Genomic DNA, 19,790 nt, shown 5'->3' with positions numbered 1-19,790 from the left:
AGGGAGAGAGCTACTTTATACAGAGTGGAGGGGAAGGCTTTTTTGAGGAGGTAGAGATCTTTGAGCTGATGTCTCCGGAATGCGTCAGCTATGAAGATGCGGAGAAAAGCAGATGTCCACTGAAATAAATGCACTGCCTGAAAGTTGAAAGTTATGTTTTATTTGGCGGACATTTCTGAGGACTCACACCCCTTCGACCGGGTTAACAGCCTCCCAGGTCGCTCTGAGGGACTGCTCCAAAGAGATAGGGGAGGAGCTAGGATATATAGGAGTTCTACAACAAAGACCAGGCAGTCCGAACATTAAAAATTACTTGTTAACTGAAGAAAGCCAGACATCTCAAGTTAAAGAATTTAGCTCTGCTCTATGTATGGGAGGGAGCAAACATTTGGGCTTATTGAAATCATTCCTTTGACAAGCATTTAGCTATCTAGGGCCAGTATCCTGTCCTTTCATATTTTAAGTCCTCTCAGGCTGCAGAAGCTGAGCTGCAAGCTTATCTTCACTGTGAGGGCTGGTGGCAGTGGCTGATGATTTGATGGCTTTTACTGATAGGGCTTGCAATATTTTTGGTTCACACAGAACAGCAGAGAAAGAAGGGATTAGTTAGTGTTTACTGGCCGAGATCGGAAAGAAACCGAAAAAAGGCCATGTGACTGGAATGTGGCGAGAAGAATGGATGTAGTGTAGCCAGAGTGAATGTGGGGATTGCTTAGGGCATTATTGTTTTTCTGCAGGTGTGCAGTGGTGGTGGCAGGGGAAATGGAGAGAAGTGAATGGATTGGATGATGTTTTGGAGGCAGAAGTGCGCGGTAGATCAGGACTACCTGGCTTGAAATTCTGGGTCTCCCAATAAGGAGCTCTCTTCTGGGGCAAATTATTCTTTGTCTCAGATTACTCCTCTGTAAAAAGGGAATGATAATAATAATGCACTTAATAAGGGCTCTACAGCAGATGGCTATGGAGAAAGATCTTGAGGGTGTGAATGAAAAATCCTGCAAGCCATATCGGTTAACAAAGAATGCTGAAGCCATCAAGTCAGCAGCCACTGCCGCCAACCCCCAGTGAGGACAAGCCTGCAGCCCAGCCTTTGCAGCCACTCACAGTGGTGCACTCTGAGGGGACTCACAGTAAGAAAGGACAGGATACTGGCCCTGGATAGCTAGATGCTTGTCAAAGGAATGAATTCAGTGAGCCCAAAAGTTTGCTCCCTCCCATACATAGAGAAGCGCTAAATTCTTAACTTGAAATGTCTGGTTTTCTTCAGTTGAAAACTAATCTTTTAATGTTCAGACTACCTGGTCTTTGTTGTACAACTCCTATGTATCCTAGCTCCTCCCCTATCTCTTCGGAGCAGTCCCTCAGAGCGCTCTGAGAGGCTGTCATCCCAGGCTCGAGTCCCCCCGCCAAATAAAACATAACTCTCAATTTTCAGGCTGCTCATTTGTTTCAGTCGACAAGGGACTGGATAAATCCCAAGCTGTGACTTGCGTAACTTGGTGGGTGGTGGTGCCATTTAGGAGATGGGAATTACTGGGATTGTCGGGAAGAGGTACAGGTTTAGGGAGGAAATTTAAAATTCTAGTTTAACTGAGATTCCAAGTTAGCATTCAAATGGGTACTTTTGTGCTGCAGTTGGATGAACTTGATTTTGGAGCATAAAGAAAAAAGACTAAACCTTCGGTACATATTTGAACATCATTAGCATATTGTTGATATTTAATATCATGAAGTTAGCTGAGACTACCCCGGGAGGAAGGAATTTGATAGTGTAGTTCTTCATATTTCATGTTAGTCATTCACTCTGAGGGCTTGTTTTTTAAATCAGTTATTTAGGGTTGGAATTTGTATATAGATATTCAGCTTTCCATAGATTCTTATTAATAGAATGGTCCCCAGGGTTAACCTATGACTGAAGAATAAACTTTATACTAGGGTCCAGTTCGATGACCCAACTTAGGTGCTAACAAAATGCTCTAGACATATTAACAAGAGACACAGACAGTGCTAGCAGGGGTTTCTTCTGACATCACAGCAAACTAAATTTATAGCATATTTTCTCTGGTTCTAAATTTGGTCTCAAATACCTTGTTTGTAATTTAAACTTAAGTGCCATCTTTTGCTGTCGTATGAACTGGATTAGAGGGAGAGTGCCAACAAGTGTGGCATGTTGCATTTCAAGAAAACGTAATATCCTCAAATTTTAATAAATAACGAGATCCAAAGGAGAGATTTGGTACAAAATATTTAAGTTAACTGATTACTATTTTCAGTTTAAGTACTGAATACTTAATATTTATTTGGACTTACTAATATAATATTGCCTACAACTTTGAGGACAGTCTACTAAGAGACATAATCCAAATGAGGATAAACTATTGGATTTATATACAAAATGATTCATGACCATTTCTTAATATACTAGTTTGTGTTTGAATTTAGGCCTTCACAGCTGGTGACTTGGAAAAGTTACTTAAACTTTCTGCACCCTAGTTTCTTCCCCTGTAAAAAAGATGATATAGTAGAATCTACCATATATAATGTTATCTATCATGATGAGGATTAAATTAGTTAAAATACGTAAAGTGTGTCTTGTAAAAAGTAGAACATTACGTAAAATGTTTTTTAAAAAAATATAAAAATCACGTGTAGTTACTCAAGGATAACCATTTGGATGGGAGGGAATGTTTCTTCTCCAGTCTTGATTTATGTATGTGTACTTACTGTGTAGTTCAAATCATACAGTTTTGTGTCCTGCTTTTTCTTACATCATAGACCTTCCAATTATGCCATTAAAATTTCTTCATAGGCAGTGTTGATAGCAGCAGGATAGAATATCCTGTACTTAACCTAGATTTCTGGTGAATTCCAGTTATTGGTTATTTCCAGATTGGTAATTAACAATGTTTGTTCTTACAAATAATGCTGTTTTTAACTAACTCGTTTTCTTTCTTAGGTCTGAAGAAGATTTGAATCATGGGTGATGTTAAAAATTTCCTGTATGCCTGGTGTGGCAAAAGGAAGATGACCCCAACCTATGAAATTAGAGCAGTGGGGAACAAAAACAGGCAGAAGTTCATGTGTGAGGTACTAAAAAAATACCATTTACATTTATGTGACTTTGAGGCTTATTAGAACAGTGTTTTCTGTTTGAAAATGTCAATGTGTTGTATGTTGGAGAATTTTGTTTATTGTGACTTGCCTGCTATTCTATTTCATTGTAAATCTTTTTTTTTTTTTTTTAATAGATTTATTGCAAGGGTCTCACATGATTGTGGGGTTTGGCTGGGTATGTTTGAAATCCATAGGGCAAGTGGTCAGGGAGGGCAGGCTGGGCTGAACCTGCTTTCTCTAGGTAAAATTTCTGCTTTTGGGGAACCACAGCTCTCCTCTTAAGGTCTTTCAACTGATTGAATCAGGCCCATCCAGGTTATCTAGGATTATCTCCCTTAGAGTCAACTGAGTATGGATTTTATATATATCTGTATATATACACATATATATATATAATACATACATATAGAAGCATAGTTGACTTACAATGTTGTGTTAGTTTCCCATGTCCAGGAAAGTGAGTCGGTTATATATACATATATTCTTTTTTTTGATTCTTTTCCATTATAGGTTATTACAAGACACTGAATGTAGTTTCCTGTGCTACACAGTAGGACCTTGTTGTCTTATTTATCTATTTTATATAAACTCCTAAATTTATCTCTCCCACCTCTTCCCCTTTGATAACCATAGTTTTCTATGTGAGTCCATTTCTTACAACTTGTAAATAAGTTCATTTGTTTTTTGTTTTTTTTTTTTTTGTAAATTCAGCATGTGATATATTTGTCTTTCTCTGACTTCACTTTACTATGATAATCTCTAGGTCTATCCATGTTGCTGCAATGGTATTATTTCATTCTTTTTTATGACTAATATTCTGTTGTGTATATACACTATATCTTCCTTATCCATTCATATGTTGATGGACACTTGGGTTGTTTCCATGTCTTGGCATTGTTAATAGTGCTGTGCTGCCATAAGCAAACATTGGGGTGCATGTATCATTTTGAATTAGAGTTTTCTCCAGATATATGCTAGATCATATGGTAACTCTACTGTCAGTTCTCAAAGGAATCTCCATACTGTTCTCTATAGTGGCTGCACAAGTTTACATTCCCACCAACAGTGTAGGAGGGTTTTTTCTCCACACCCTCTCCATCATTTATTATTTGTAGACATTTAATGATGGACATTCTGAATGATGGATACCTCATTGTAGGTTTTATTGGCATTTGTCTAATAGCAGTATTGAGCATCTTCTCATGTGTGTGTTAGCTATCTGTGTCTTCTTTGGAGAAATGGTCATTTAGGTCTTCTGCCCATTTTTTTGATGGGCTTGTTAGTCTTTTTGATATTGAGCTGTGTGAGCTGTTCATATATTTTGGAAATTAATCCTTGTCGGTGGCATCGTTTGCAAATACTTGCTCCTATTCTGTAGACTGTCTTTTCATTTAGTTTATGTTTTTCTTTGCTATGCAAAAGCTTTTATGAGGTCCCATTTATTTATTTTTCTTTCATTTTTATTACTCTAGGAAATAGGTCCAAAAAAATATAGCTGCGATTTATGTTAAAGAGTGTTCTGCCTGTGTTTTCCTTTTAGGAGTTTTAGAGTGTTACATTTAAGTCTTTAATCCATTTTGAATTTATTTTTTATAGTGTTAGAGAATGTTCTAACCTCATTCTTTTACATGTAGGTGTCCAGTTTTCCCAACACCACTTATTGAAGACACTGTTTGTTTCTCCTTGTCTTAAATGCATGGGTTTATTTCTGGGCTTTCCATCCTGTTTCATTGATCTATGTGTCTGTTTTTGTACCAAAACCATACTGTTTTGATTATGGTAACTTTGTAGTATAGTCTGAAGTCAGGGAGCATAATTCTTTCTCAAGATTATTTTGACTATTCAGGATCTTTTGTGTTTCCATTCAAATTACAACTTTTTTTGTTCCAGTTCTGTGAAAAATGTCATTGATAATTGGATAGGGTTTGCATTGAATTTGTATATTGCCTGGGTGATATGGCCATTTTAACATTGATTCTTCCAATCCAAGAACACGGTATCTTTCCATCTGTTTGTGTCGTCTTCAGTTTCTTCCATCAGCATCTTACAGTTTTCAGAGTACAAGTCTTTTGCCTCCTTATATAGGTTTATTCCTGGGTATTTTATTTTTGATGAAATGGTAAATAAAATTTTCCGTAATTTCTTTTTCTGCTATTTCATTGTTAGTATGTAGAAATGCAACAGATTTCTGTATATTACTATTGTATCCTGCAACTTTACTGAATTCACTAATGAGCCCTAGTAGTTTTCTGATAGCATCTTTAGAATTTTCTGTGTATAGTATCATGTCATCTGCAGACAGTGACAGTTCTACGTCTTTTCCAATTTAGATTCCTTTTATTTATTTTTCTTTTCTAATTGCTGTGGCTAGGACTTCCAAAACTATGTTGAATAAAAGTGGCAAGAGTGAGCATCCTTGTCTTATTCCTGATCTTAGAGGAAATGCTTTCAGCTTTTCACTGTTGAGTATGTTAGTTGTGGGTTCGTCATATATGGCCTTTATTATGTTGAGGTATGTTCCCTCTGTGCCCACTTTCCAGAGAGTTTTTATCATAAATGAATATTGAATTTTATCAGAAGGTTTTTCTGCATCTGTTAAGGTGATTATATGGTTCTTATTCTTCAGTTTGTTAATGTGGTATGTCACACTGATTGATTTGTGGTTATTGAAAAATCCTTGCATCCCTGGAATAAATCCCACTTGATCATGGTGTACCATCCTTTTAATGCATTGGAGTTGGTTTCCTGGCATTTTGTTGAGAAGTGTTGCATCTGTGTTCGTAAGTGAGATTGGCCTGTAACTTTCTTTTTTCGTGATATCTTTGGTTTTGGTATCAGGGTGATGGTGGCCTCATAGAATGAGTTTGAAAATGTTCCTTTTGTTCTCCTGTGATTTGGTGCCTATCTTTAGTATTATGTATGGATTCCTTTTTCTTTTTGGTGTGTATGTCCATTAGAGGTTTTTGGTTTGTAGTTACCATGAGGTTTTGGAATAGTGATCTATCTATTTAAGGGCTCAGGAAATCTTTGGGCAGCTTGTGTGCTGTTGGAGGGGGGTGTGCCCTCACCTAGTTAGTTGTTCAGCCTGAGGCGTTCCAGCACTGGATCCCACAGGCTGTTGAATGGGGCCAGGTCTTGGTGCTAATGACCCAAGCAAGGTGTCAGCTCCAGGAGAGTTCATGCAGATAAACACTCTCCAGTATGTCTGCCACTGTGTCTGTGTCCCCAGAGTGAGCCACAACTGCCTCCCCAGGAGACCCTCCAAGACGAACAGGTAGGTTTGGCCAAGCCTCCTACGAAGTTACTGCTTTTGCCCCTGGCCTGCCAAGTGTGAGATTTTGTGGGCGTCCTTTTACAGTGAAGTCTCTCTTTCCCCCAGTACTGTGGAGCTCCTGCAATTAAGCTTCGCTGGCTTACGAAGCCAAATGCTCTGGGGGCTCCTCTTCCCGATGCCGGACTCCCGAGCTGGGGAGTCTGCTGTGGGACTTGGAGCTCTCACTCCTGTTGGGGAACCTCAGCAATATGATCATTCTCGTTTGTGGGTTGCTGCTTGGCGGGCGGTGGGTGTGGGGTTTGATTATGTCGTGAGTCTGCCCCTTCTACCCATCTCGCTGAGGTGCCTTCTTTATGTCTTTAGTTATGGAAGATCTTTTCTGGTAGGTTCCCGTCTTTTTTATTGATGGGTGTTCTGCAGTTAGTTGTGATTTTGGTGTTCCTGGGAGCAGTTGAGCTCCAGTTCCCTCTACTCTGCCTTCTTGGCTGTCAGCCCTGAGTGTGTAAATCATTTTCAAGTGAGCATTAACTTGAAACAATCTGATAGGTAAATTATTCTCATTAGAACATGAATCTCCCACAGCTCCCACCGTACCAGTGGTGCAGATTAGAAAAGCTGGGTCAGCTGTTCGTAACTCCGGTAGAAAGTAGATCAGCTCTTGTTTGCTTCAAGTCAAAGTGCTTTAGGATAAATACAAATATAGAGCTTGTTCTTGGGTCTCATAAAATTTTAATGTGGAACATTCTGTTACATGAGAAGAAAGTATCTGAGCCATGTAAATTAGCATTCTTTTTCTTGGATTAGCTTATCAGTGGCCAACATGATTCAAGCTTCTTTGTAAGACAATCCATGAATCTCTTAGCTGTATTATTTTCAGTGTGTTTACAGGGTATATCTAACAGTTAACTGTTATCCCTTAAGGGACTAGTGAATTATGAATTTTTAAATCTTTGAATTACCCAGGTCAGTTTCTTAATGTATTTTTCTCTTGACTGTCAAAGGTCCGAGTGGAGGGATACAATTACACTGGCATGGGCAATTCCACCAATAAAAAAGATGCCCAGAGCAATGCGGCCAGAGACTTCGTTAACTATTTGGTTCGAATTAATGAAGTAAAGAGTGAAGAAGTCCCAGCAGTTGGGGTAAGTATGGCTGAGCGCTTGAGACATGCATTGTACAATTATGCTCATCCAATGTGAAGGAGGCCCAGGGTGATCATTCTTCACTGTTGCTTTCAGATAATGTATTAATGTGTTCCTTAGTGAACCTTGACATCTTGTTTTCACAGAGAACTAGGAAGAGTTCCTGAAGGTTTGGATTTCATTCTCATTGTGTACCTGACTTGTGGGCTTGGGAGAGTCCTTTAGTCTGTGTGTCTTATGGTTTTATATATTTCATTCATTCATAAGCTGATTTTTCAGATTTTTCCTTTTGTGTACTTCCAAAGACAACATTTTAACAGAATATAAAAATTAGTAACAATTTAACATTAGTAAAAATTAGTGACGTTAGTAAAATTAGTAGAATACAATGTTTTCTCCCCTTGACACTTAGTTTTGAAAAAGTAATATTTGGTGCATTGGAATGTCATCCTTGTGTTTTTGATATCATGATTATTTTAATTGTGAATATGCAACAAAGACCCCTTTTTGGTACTGTTTTTAAGAAATAAGCTTTATCATTAAAAAAAGAAAATATTAAATTTCATAAAAACAGAGGTATTTGACATTATAGAAATATTCACATTATGATTTAAGTAGATCCTTTTATGTATTACATTAAAGATCCAGTTTTTGTAAAACCTTGGGAATATATATTAATTTTAACATTTTTTACTGAGTTTTTGTATTCTGACTTGCTTATAAAGGTAAAAATCTTTTATTTTCTTCCATTGCTTTTATCCAGAAATTAAGAGATTTACTTTCCTAGTATATTGTACCACAAGATAATTTTAGAATTTTCAGTTACATTGGTTGAAATGGAGGGATTGAACAAGATGACCTTGAAGATTCCTTCTGCTGTGAAAGGAATGTTGCAAATATCTTCCAAATATTTGAAAACATTTGGTATTTGCTCTATCTGTTTTAGCCTTTTCCCCAGTCTGGTAGTATAGGTTTGCCAGTGACAAATTCTCTTAAATTTCTTTTGTTAAAGTATTTTTACTCTATCTTCTGTCTTGAATATTATTTTGCACTGGATGTAGGATTCTGAGGTGCCAGTTTCTTTCAGCAGTTTAATTTTCCATTGTTATCTTACTTGCATTGTTGTCTGATGAGAAGTCAGCAATAATCATATCAGTTCTTCCTGTATGAAATGTGTTTTATTTGGTTGCTTCCATTTTTTTCTTTATCTTTGGTTTCCAGCAGTTTGATTGTGATGTAACTAGGTGTGGTTTTCTTTGTACTAATAATGCTTGGGGTTTGCTGAGATTTTTGACTGTATTTTTAAGTCCTTCACCAAATTTGGGAAACTTTTGGCTATTTTTTTTTTAAAGGTTTCTTCAGTTTTTCTCTTCTTTTCTGGGACTTTCATGTTATGTATGTTAAACCTTTTATATTATCTTAAAGGTCCTTGAGGCTCATTTTTTTCCTTTTTCTCTACTCTTCAGACTGGATGATTATGTGTGTGTGTGCGCACATATATATATTCACCATATATTGAAGAGAATCAATTTCTTCTCTATCTCTGGTGGCATTTCTTTTTCATTTATTGTAAGAATATGTTTATAATAGGAATGTGAGTTTGTTTTATGTCATTGAGCATAGTTATAATAGCTGCTTTAAAATCCTTGACTGCTAATTCTAACACCTGGGCCATTTCAGGATTGGGCTCTGTTGACTGTGCTTTCTCTTGAGGTTTTTCCTCTTTGTATGTCAAGTAATTTTGGATTATATGCTGGGCATTGTGAATATTACGTTGTAGAGATTAAATAATATTATTCCTCCAAAGAGTATTTCTTTTGTTGTTATTGTCAAGTAGTTAATTTGGACTCAAACTGCAAACACCATCTTTTGAGTGACAGCTTAGATCACACTTCCGTTTTCTGATCCTATGTTAAGGAGTCTTCGAATTTTTCCTGTATATATGTAGTTCAGGGGTTAACCAGAGATTTGGGGAGTTTATACACAGAATTTGAGCTTCCTCCTTTCCTTTCCAGGACTCCCTTCTCACTTTGTAGCAGCTTTGGTTTCCCCAAATTTTTATCTTCTGATTCTTCAGGCCAGGAAGACTAGGTATTCTGTTGCGTTTTAGCTGCCTCACCTGATCGTCCTTCAGGCTACAAGGCATAATAAACAAAAATTGCATCCTTGCTATTTCTTGCTTTCTCATTTCAAGTTCCTTCCAGAATCTGCCAGCTTTTGTTCACTTTTTAGTGCCTGCGTGTAGTCGTAGTGACTTCATGTGTATTTTTGTCTTTGTATTTGTTTTTCTAGAGTTTGTTACCTGTAGGAGGATCAGTCTAGTAGCAGCTTACTTGGCCCTACCAGAAATGATACCCTGTTCTCAGTTTTTTCATAACAGCATTTTAGCACATGCAGATCTTTCCCATTGAATGCTTTGACTGCATTTCCTGTTTTCTCCCTCACTTCTTCCAGCGACACTGGCCTTCTTGCAGTTCCTCAAATAGGCCAGCACCTTTTCCATCTCAAGGCTTAACTATTCTTTCTGCCTAGGTTGCTCTTCCCCAGCCATCCTGTTTAAATCTGTTGCAAATCTGCTACCCTGGTACTTCTTACCTCCTTTCGCTGTTTCATTTTTCTCCATGGCACTTAGTTAAATTAGCTTAAAGCCCAGTTGACAAAAATCAGCTGGAGGTGATTTTGTCCCCCAGGGACATTTGGCAATAATGTGGAAATATTTTTGTATTTTGTTGTTAGAACTGGAAGTGGGTGGCGGCTACATTGACATCTAGTAGGTAGAGGCCAGCCATACTGCTCAACGTCCTGCAAGCGCAGGATCGCCTCCTGCAGCAGTTATCCAGCCCAAAATGTCAGTCGTACTGAGATCAAAAAACCCTCTTCTACTATTTTCCCCCTTGATCCTCATATTAGAATGTAAATTCACGAGTGCAGGGGTTTTTTTTGTCTGATTTTAGTTCGTTGCTGTGTCCTTAGCATCTAGAATAGTACCTGGCCCATATAGCAGGCACTTAAAAGTTTTTTTGGTTAAATGAATAAATGAAGGAGGAATGGATGGATTTGGAGAAATATTAATTACACCACAAGCCAATCTCTACTTCTAGCTACCATCTTTATCTCACCTCCCCATCCCTGCCAAACCGTGTTTGTGTCAACTTCACTTGCTCTTTCACTCTGCAGATTGCACTTGCCCAAAATTACCTGTTTCTAAGTGCAAAGGATACTTAAGTTTTTTTATTGTGGAAATGTCAAACATGTATCAGAGTAAGAATACGAATAATATTGTGAACCCCTGTGTTCCCATAATCCAGTTGCAGTACTTTTCAACATGGCCAATCATGATTCATCTCTAGTTTCTGTCTACCTTCTTCTAGATTATTTTGCACCAAATTCCAGACATCTATCATTCACCTGTTACTATTGCAGTTTGTATCTCTAAAAGATGATTCTTTAAAAAAAAAAAACAGCAATTCCATTATCAAACCTAAAAAAAAAAAGTTAAGTATGGTTTCCTAAATGTCCCCAAATACACATACAACAGACCCACACTATAAATTCCAGTACTACCACCAAAAATACGATTACTGAAAAGTTTAAATTTTTTTGTAGTTCTTATCATATTTAGGGTATGTCCCACTTATAGACATATAAATTACTGCCCTTTAAAGTTTGAAATAATTTATCTTGGTCATTATACTATCATCTCTGTACTCGAGTTCATTTGTTTCATTTTGCTTTTGATTTTTAGGGATTGGCTTTTTAAAATTGAATAATTATATTAAATATTTACATAGTTTTGATGTTAACAAAACTTAGAAAAGTCTGGCTTCTGTCTCTGCCTTCTCCATCCTTTTTCCTGTCTTCTAGTTTTCTGTTTTTGTTTTTTTAGTCTTTGGTCAACCTTCCTTTTTCTCATTATAAGCAAATTATGTGTATATTAATATCCCTTATCTCAACTCTTTCTTAACACTAACACTATTTTATTGTGTACACTTTTTTCTTCACCTACCTGTTTTTTACTTTCATAGTACCATAGTTTATTCAGCTAGCCTTTATAGGTGGATTCCTGTTTCTTTTTACTGTTACCTATAATGCTGAAGTGAGTAGCCTATGTATTATGCATATGTATTGTATTTTTGGTAGTCTCCCTATGGGAGAGATTCCTTGAAATGAGACTGCTGGATCAAAGGATATATGCATATGTGATTTTTTTTTTTTCTTAGTTGAAGTATAGTTGTTAATTTACAATGCTGTGTTTCTGGTGTACAGTGTAGTGATTCAGTTATATATGTATGTGTATATGTTCTTTTTCACATTCTTTTTCATTATAGGTTATTACCAGATACTGAATATAGTTCCCTGTGCTGTACAGTAGGACCTTGTTTTCTGCATATGTGAGCTTGCAAGCAGTTACCATTTTCTCTCTCCATAGGATAAGGTTGTATTATTTTGCATTTCTACCAGCAGTGGTTCTCAACAAGGGGCAGTTTTGCCCCCCACCACAGGGGGCAATTGGCAATATCTAGATGCATCTTTGACCAAGGGGGAGGAGACTTGCTACTGGCATCTAGTGGGTAGAGGCTAAGGATATTGCTAAACAATATCCTGTTCAGGACAGTCCCCCACAAGAAATTAAGTGGCCAAAGTGGTGGTGTCAGGGTAGAGAAACCTGGGTCTGCAACATCACCACTGCTGGATTTTTGTCCATCTGTCGTAGAAATGTCAGTGTACCTTTAATTTGCCTTTCTTTTATTCTGAATAAAGTTGAAGATCTTTTGGCATTTAAGTCCCATATATTTTCAATGAACTTGTTCTTACAGCTAACCCATTTTTCTGTTGAATTCTTGATCTTTGTTTTTAAGTTATTTGCAATTAGCTGTATTAATCCTTTATCTGTGATATGTTACAACTATTTTCCCCCAGTTTGTCCTTTATATCTTAATTTTTGCTCGTGATGTTTTTTGCCGTACCAAGAAAAATGTTCTTAGTGTAAACTGAATACTCCTTTACTCCCCTTGGCTAATCAGCATTCAGCTTTATTGTGCCGTCTCTACACACTCTTCCTTTGTCTTCTCGAGCACCCATTTTTCTTGATGTTCTTCCTGTCTTTCCCACTGCTGCTTAGCTTTTTCATCATCCCTTCACTTGGTAGGGTGTGGTCCCATACCCTTAAGTCTAAGTATTCCGTCCTGTCGTTATCCCATCCTTTGCGCATCCTGCTCTGTGAGCTTTGCATTCTGTCAGGTATTGGTACTTGTATCTTTTTGTAATGATGTATCAATTCTCAACATTTCCTTAGGCTAAATCATAATTAATCTTCTGTTATTACTTGACAGGGAGCTATATATTTCTTCATCTTGAATAAGACCTTTAATCTCAATAGATCAACTTTAAACAGGCATTCCAAAAAACAGAGTGACTACAGTGAGAATTCATGAAAGTTCCCTGTGCAATTCTTTCCTTAAACTTGAATTTTTGAATTATGTATAGTGAACAGTCTTTCTGGCCTTGCTTGCCTTCTATTAGATGAAAATCTTTTTGGGTTTTGATGGGGATTTTGTTTGATTTATTCATAGGAAAATATGCTCTCTGAAATAGTGAACCTATATTGCCACCTGTTTTGGGTGGGGGGTTGGTCACACCAATCAGTAGGTGAGTATATGTTGAATATTATAAATTCTTAACGTAATACTGCAAGATTATCAGAATGCTTGAATCATTTTACATTTCAGTGTATCACTTATATCAACAGTTAGTATTTTTGGTGCTCTTTTTAAAAAATTATTTGTTAATTTGAGAGATAAAGATAGTATGTTTTAATTTGTATTTAGTATTAATAGGTCTCTTCTAAATGTTTTATCTTTTCATTTGTATTTCTTTAGTTATTAATAAGTTTCTTCTAAGTGTTATTTTTAACTTCCTCGTTTGGATTATCTACTCGCTTATCTATCAGTAGTTTGTGTTTTACTAACTGTAAGTTCTAGAATTAAAAAAAAGTGTTTTTTACAGTAATTAGTACATGTTGATTGCAGAAATTTTGGAAACAAAGATTATAAAAAGATGACATAAATGAACTATTGTATTGCCAGTGTTGCTAAAGTCTTTGTATTTTTATTTAGATATTTAAAAGTGTATTTTAACATGATGGTACACATTATTGCATATACTAGTTTATAACCTCCTTTTTTCGTTTAACATAATAAACATTTTCTTGTGTTATTAAGTGTTCCTTAGGCAGAGCCAAGGTTATACACAGTGACACACTTTTAATACCCTTTCCTGCACCTTAAATCTTAATTGATGAAGAAATGTAAAAAAAAAAAAAAAAGGAAATCTTCCCTGTGTTAGTTAGGGCTGCTGTAACAAAGTATTGTAGATTGGTGGCTTATAAACAAGAGAAACTTATTTCTCACACAATCTGTAGGCTGGGAAGTGTAAGCTCAAAGTTCTGTCTGATTCAGTATCTGGTGAGAGAGCTCTCTGCTTTATTTTTAATAAGGGCACTATACCCAATTAGGGGGGCTCCACCTCATGGCCTAATTACCTCCCATAGGCCCCAGCTCCTAGTACTGTCACATTGGATGTTAGGGTTTCAATATACGAATTTGAGGAGACACAGGCATTCAATCCATAATACTCCCTATCACTGGAAAATAGGAGGTTGGTTGTCCCAGTAAAAAACCTCGAGGAAGAAATTTTTGAAGTTGATGTAGATAGGTGGAGTGGAATTGTGGCCCTGGAGTGGGCAAGGTGGTGGAAAGAGGAAACAGGTTAGCGTTGCGACACCAGGGCTGACCACTGCGTATTTCCGGGGACCTGCTGTTAAGGTTGTCCCAAGACTAGGCTGTACTTTGTCTCCACAGCCTAACCTTGGAGGGGGTATCATGCCTCAAGCCCTGTGCTATGTGTATAAAATAATCTTTTAGTCAGAAAGATTGAAAGTAAAGACAAAGTGTACAGGCAAATGAGATACAAAATAAAGTAGGAGTGCCAATATTAATATCACAGGAACCTTTATGGAAGGAAGCAGACAAGACAGACATCAGCTAACAGTGTCCCAATGTGTCTAGCATTAGAAATGCTAGTGTATATATTGGTAAACTAAGTGGTAATGTGAATAGGTAGCAAAGGGACCAAAAAGTTCCAGACATTGGAAATTTGAACACTAAGTTCTAAATTAAAGTTTTGAATTACAATTACAGACTATTTAGATTAACATTATCTATCAAACTCTGGAGAGCTAGAGGAATAGTCATTTATTCAAAGGAACAACATCCAATGCTTTTATTATTACGTAAGGAATAGTTTTTTAAATGAATGAAAAAGTAAGTTTCGACTCAGAAAGATACACCAGATAAAACAGGAAGAAATTAATAATGACAAAATCATCTTGCTGAGTTAGAAAAAAAAAGTAAAAGTGATAAGTAAAAATTGTGAATTCTCTTTGTAAAAGAAATAAAATAGTCCATCCCAAGTCTAATAAAGAAAAAAGTAAATACTATAGATTCCTAGATAAAATCAAAGAATCAAAAACCCACATGGTTAGATTGGTCTGGAAATTGAGAATGTTTCGTATTTTAGAAAAGTAATGTGGTGCACATACCATATCTTATATGACATTCAGCACATTTGAATTAGAACCTTGTAATCAGACTTTATTACTACATCATGTTGATGAGTTTAGAAGAGAAATATCTACTCGGTGGTCAACTTAATAGAGGCTTTAAAAAAATTTGACTAAATTAAATGATTATTACCAATAAAGCACTTTGGAAATGGAGTAGAAAAATACTTCCTGACGTGCTAAAAGGCATCTTCTAAAAATAACAGTAAGTGCTGTTCTAAAAACAAGCCCTACGGAGGTGCCGCCCAAAGTGTTTGTTACCGTTTGTGAGGAGGGAGGTACAGAAATGAAGAAGCATTTGGAAATTCTTAACAGTTTTGACAGCAAACGTACATTTGTTGAGTCCAGTAAGTAGAAAATTTGCACTTGTATTTTGTATGCTTTTCTGTTTTATATTTCTAGCAATTCATTTTTTAAATACTTTACAAAAATATTGTTCCCAGTGGATGGGGGTGGGGGGGACTCAAAGCCAGTTCTTCATCACATGCAGTTTGAGATACCCTGCACTAGGGGAACTTCTGTTAAGTTAACAAGACCAAGGTGTCCACTGTCAACCACAATACTTAATATAATGCAGTAAATAAGAAGAAATTAAAGGGATGTGCAATATAATAGAAAGGAATGAGGTATAAATATTATAAAGAATTTGATTGGAAAAATATATGACTATAATAGTAAAAATTATAACAGAATTAAGAATGTGTAGTTTGTAGGACCTGTAAGAACAATACAGCAGATTTTCACTGAAGGATGGCATCAAGAACTCTGAAAAGACTCTGAGATTTTACCGTGCTTGCAAGCTGGCAGTTCAGACTGGCAGGTTCATAGATGCCGGCAGAAGACACAAGACTTATGAATCAGAGGCAAAGGATGTTATTACTCGGGGGATAGCAGGCAGCGTGAGCTTTGTGTTTGCATCGGCCTACCCCGTTTGTCCTTAAGTCCCATGGTGGGCGGTGTGGAGTGGGTCCAGGTGGATACTGAGGACACAGTGGGTTTGTATCACAGCTGAGGCACTTTGAGCTTGGGGAATTCCCAGTCTTACAAGGGGGCTGCTGGCAAACCTACCACCTAACTTTATCATTGTTTTAGGAAACAAGCCCCCCTCCTACCCTAGAGAAAGACATTACCTCCATCTTCCATAGTTATTTGCTATCTGAACATGCTTGAAGAAACGTTTAAATAAGACTTGCAGAAACAAGATATCCGATCTCTGGAGATTTGTCTCAGCAGATAGAAGACTTAATGAAATGTAGAGCCATACCATGTTTCTGGGTGGGTGGTTGTGTTATTTTAAGATGTCAGTCAGTTCTCCCTGAGTAAGTTACATAAATGTAACATATTATTTGATAAATTAGACTAAGCTAATTAGGAAAAATAATTGCTAAAGAATACCCAAGAAAAACTAAAAGTTAAAAATACTAGTCACTCCTATCGCATATTACTAAAGAATTTTAGTTATTTTAAATCTACTGTAACTAAATTTACATGATACTAGCTTCAAAATGGGGAGGGGAATATGTGTGTGTGTGTGTAGGAAAATAATGTAGGACAGGTCTCAGGATAGGAAAGGCCATTTGTGGAGGATGTCACAAGCAGAAACCAGATTGGACTGCAGAAACAAAGATAAAATAGCATTAAGCAGCATTTAACAGAGTTGAAAAGGACAAACAAAAATTACTTGCAACTTGTATAAAAGAGTGAATAGCACTGAAATAGTAAATTCTTAGAAATCAGTGAGAATGATGAATATCCTGATAGAATAATGGGCAAAAAAAAAATGTAAATGAAAATGATAGGTTGCCGTAACAAAAAATAAAACTAATACTGGTTGGTACAAGTGTAAGACACATGCTGTAATTCCCAGAATAGGTGAGGATATGGGGAAATAGATTCTCATATGTCATGCTAGTGTAAGTGTGAAAGTCAGCAAGCTTTCTGTAGAGCACTGTGATGCTTTTTTAAATGTTGATGCCTTTTAACCCAGGGATTCACTTCTATGAATTTTTCCTGAAAGAAGTAAGCCAAAGTGCAAAGAGTTTATGGCAATACTGTTCAATGATTAAAGATTGGCTACAATCGAAATGTCCGTTAACATGGTATTGCTTGAGTTCTGTATAGTAGCATCCGCACAATGGATTTGTAAGTCAGTCAGATTCATGTAGATCAGTATTTAAAGTAGAAGATGTACATAAAATAGTTTGCATTTGCCCTGGAACTTGGTGTTCCCTCTCTCTGGAAACCTCTTCTCCCAGATACTCTTAAGAAGTTGGCTCCGCACTTGCTTCCTGTCTCTTCTCATGTCGCCTTGTGAGTGCGGCTCTGCCTGTTCTCGGTGTTCAGATGGTGTTCTCCCACAATCCCCGTTTTCCTTTTCTGGTAGTATTGTATCATACTTAACATGCCACGTGACTTGTTTATTTAGCTCTGTGAGAATACAGAATGAGAGAGTAAATACTTGAATGTAGCTCTGTAAGTAGAGAGTATCTGTTTTGTTCCTTGTTTTACCCCCAGGACCCATAGCAGTATCTGTCAGAAGAAAGTCTCCTAACAGATGCTTCTTGAAAGTTGAACATATTTATAAAGATATTAAGTGGGAAAGGTGAAATTATAGCACATACTGATCCCACTCTGGGAAAATTCATTCATCTAAATAATTATGTAATCTCCAGGTGGAAAGTTAATTTTTTTTTACTACCCTTACCCTTTCTTCTGCCTGAAGTGAGAATATAACTTTTATAATCACTGAAACAAGATGTTAATATTATGGAGAGACAAGTTCTGGCACATGGGCCCCCTCTAAGCATAAAGGATTTAGCAGTCTCTGGAGGCAGAATTACTGACACCGCCTTGACTTTGCCTCTTTCAGGTGGCACCTCCGCCCTCAGTTACTGATACACCTGACACCACAGCAGATACTGGGGGAGGTTTACTGACAACCATGGGAGGACCTCTTCCTCCACATCTGGCTCTCAAGGCAGGTAAGGGACTTGAATGTGTGCACACGACTGAGATTAAGGTAGACGCAGTCTTGGTTGATCGCCGTCTCCCTTTCTCACTTGGATAGATTGAAGTAATGGTACTAAACATAGTGTTGAGAGAGAGAACCCAAGGCCTTCGTAAATCTGCAAATACCACCAGATTACTTAATCTCTCTTATAAAGAGGTACAGCTTAATTCCTTGTTGTCATTAGCTTTTACTAGTTTTTGAACTCTAGGTAGGTTTTGCACAGAACATTTGGTTAAAGGGTCTTATTTGCTGCCCTTCCTTGTTTTTAACTTACTTGTCAGATACGTTGTAGGCTTGTTTGTTTGCCTTATGAATCCCAGTCACTGCTGAATTCTGTGTGTTACCAAAACTTCTATTGGTGTAGGCGAGATTAACTAGGATATTGGCCAAATTACCTGAGTCTCAGATCCAGTATTTATGAAACAAGAATAATGGTTGCATTTACTCCGTAAGATTGTTGTGAGGAGTAATTTTTAAAAAGCATGTGCTGAACTTAATAGAATTTTAGTCAGTATTAACTGTTGTTTTTAGTGACTCTGCTTTCTCATCAAGATTCATTACTTTTAACACCTTTTCAGCTTCTCCTCATTTAAATCTCTAGCACTAGCAGTTAGCTTTCTTTCAGGGTTGTCTTTAGCAAAGAAACAATTTTATCATTTAATCAGTTGTTACTGCATACGTAACAAAGTCAGTACATGCGAAAAGCAAAGCTGCACTGATGATGTATGCTGGATTACCAGCTACTTCTGATCATGACTAGTAGCATCCCCTGCATATGGAATGCTGTTTAAATCGTAGAGATTTCAGGCCCACTTCCAAATAACTGAAACCTTGGATTTCTAATCATGGAGAACTAAAATCTTAATTAGGAATATATATATTTTTAAGATCTGGGATCTTCCTACAGTTTGATTGATCAAGAGAACAACCGTTTTCTTCCCTTAATAGAAAACAATTCTGGAGTTGGGGCCTCTGGCTATGGTGCTCCTGGACCCACCTGGGATCGAGGAGCCAATTTGAAGGATTATTACTCAAGAAAAGAGGAGCAGGAAGTACAAGCGGTAAGCCTGTCCCCCGTGCTGTGTCTCTGGGACTGAGCTCACGGCAAGGCTTGAGACACTTGCAACTTAATAATTTGGTAATTGTTTTAAGTAGTTGTTTGAGACTCTTTGCTGACACAGGACACCATAAACCTGAGCAGACTGTTAAATCTGGTCACTAGAATTGCCTGTGGAATAAAACAGTATTTATCCTGGTGGTGGAAGGTCTCCTCATCTGCTTTATGGAAAATGTAGTGGGCTTAATAAGCCTCATTTCATGAGCATTCACAGTGCAAGTGTTTTGATAAGACAGCTTACTTTTCCACTTAATACGTTTAAAATGTTAAAGCCAGCATAAAAAAATTGTTAAAAGTTTCTCAGGAACAGTTTAAATACAGCACAGTAACTACTAGCTCATTTATACACTAGGGCCATCAGATGGAGTAAAACCTAATTCTGGCTCAGTTTTGACTAGGATTAGAAACTATTGAAAAAAATAATAACTTTTGCATTATGAAGCATGTGGTACAAAGAAGGTATTTTTATAAATTTTTGTACCTTAAATATGCATAGCTAAACTAAAATTTAG

At 37.0% G+C, this 19,790-nt stretch overlaps 1 protein-coding gene across 2 annotated transcripts in view; it reads left to right on the top strand.

The window, feature by feature from the left end:
* DHX9 (DExH-box helicase 9) overlaps nucleotides 1–19,790 on the top strand; it is a 52,489-nt gene that overhangs the window by 613 nt on the left and 32,086 nt on the right. For both annotated transcript variants that reach the window (XM_006211778.4, XM_031688831.2), the window contains exons 2-5: nucleotides 2,957–3,087; nucleotides 7,390–7,530; nucleotides 18,021–18,132; nucleotides 19,110–19,222. In XM_006211778.4, coding sequence (XP_006211840.1) covers nucleotides 2,977–3,087; nucleotides 7,390–7,530; nucleotides 18,021–18,132; nucleotides 19,110–19,222 — 477 coding nt within the window. In that variant the 5' untranslated portion in view covers nucleotides 2,957–2,976. The remainder of the gene's footprint in view (nucleotides 1–2,956; nucleotides 3,088–7,389; nucleotides 7,531–18,020; nucleotides 18,133–19,109; nucleotides 19,223–19,790) is intronic.

This window comes from Vicugna pacos, chromosome 21 (assembly GCF_048564905.1).
Source record: "Vicugna pacos chromosome 21, VicPac4, whole genome shotgun sequence".
Taxonomy (NCBI): Eukaryota; Metazoa; Chordata; class Mammalia; order Artiodactyla; family Camelidae; genus Vicugna; species Vicugna pacos.
Note: the sequence above shows the minus strand (reverse complement) of the source record. Positions and strands in the feature narration are given on the sequence as shown.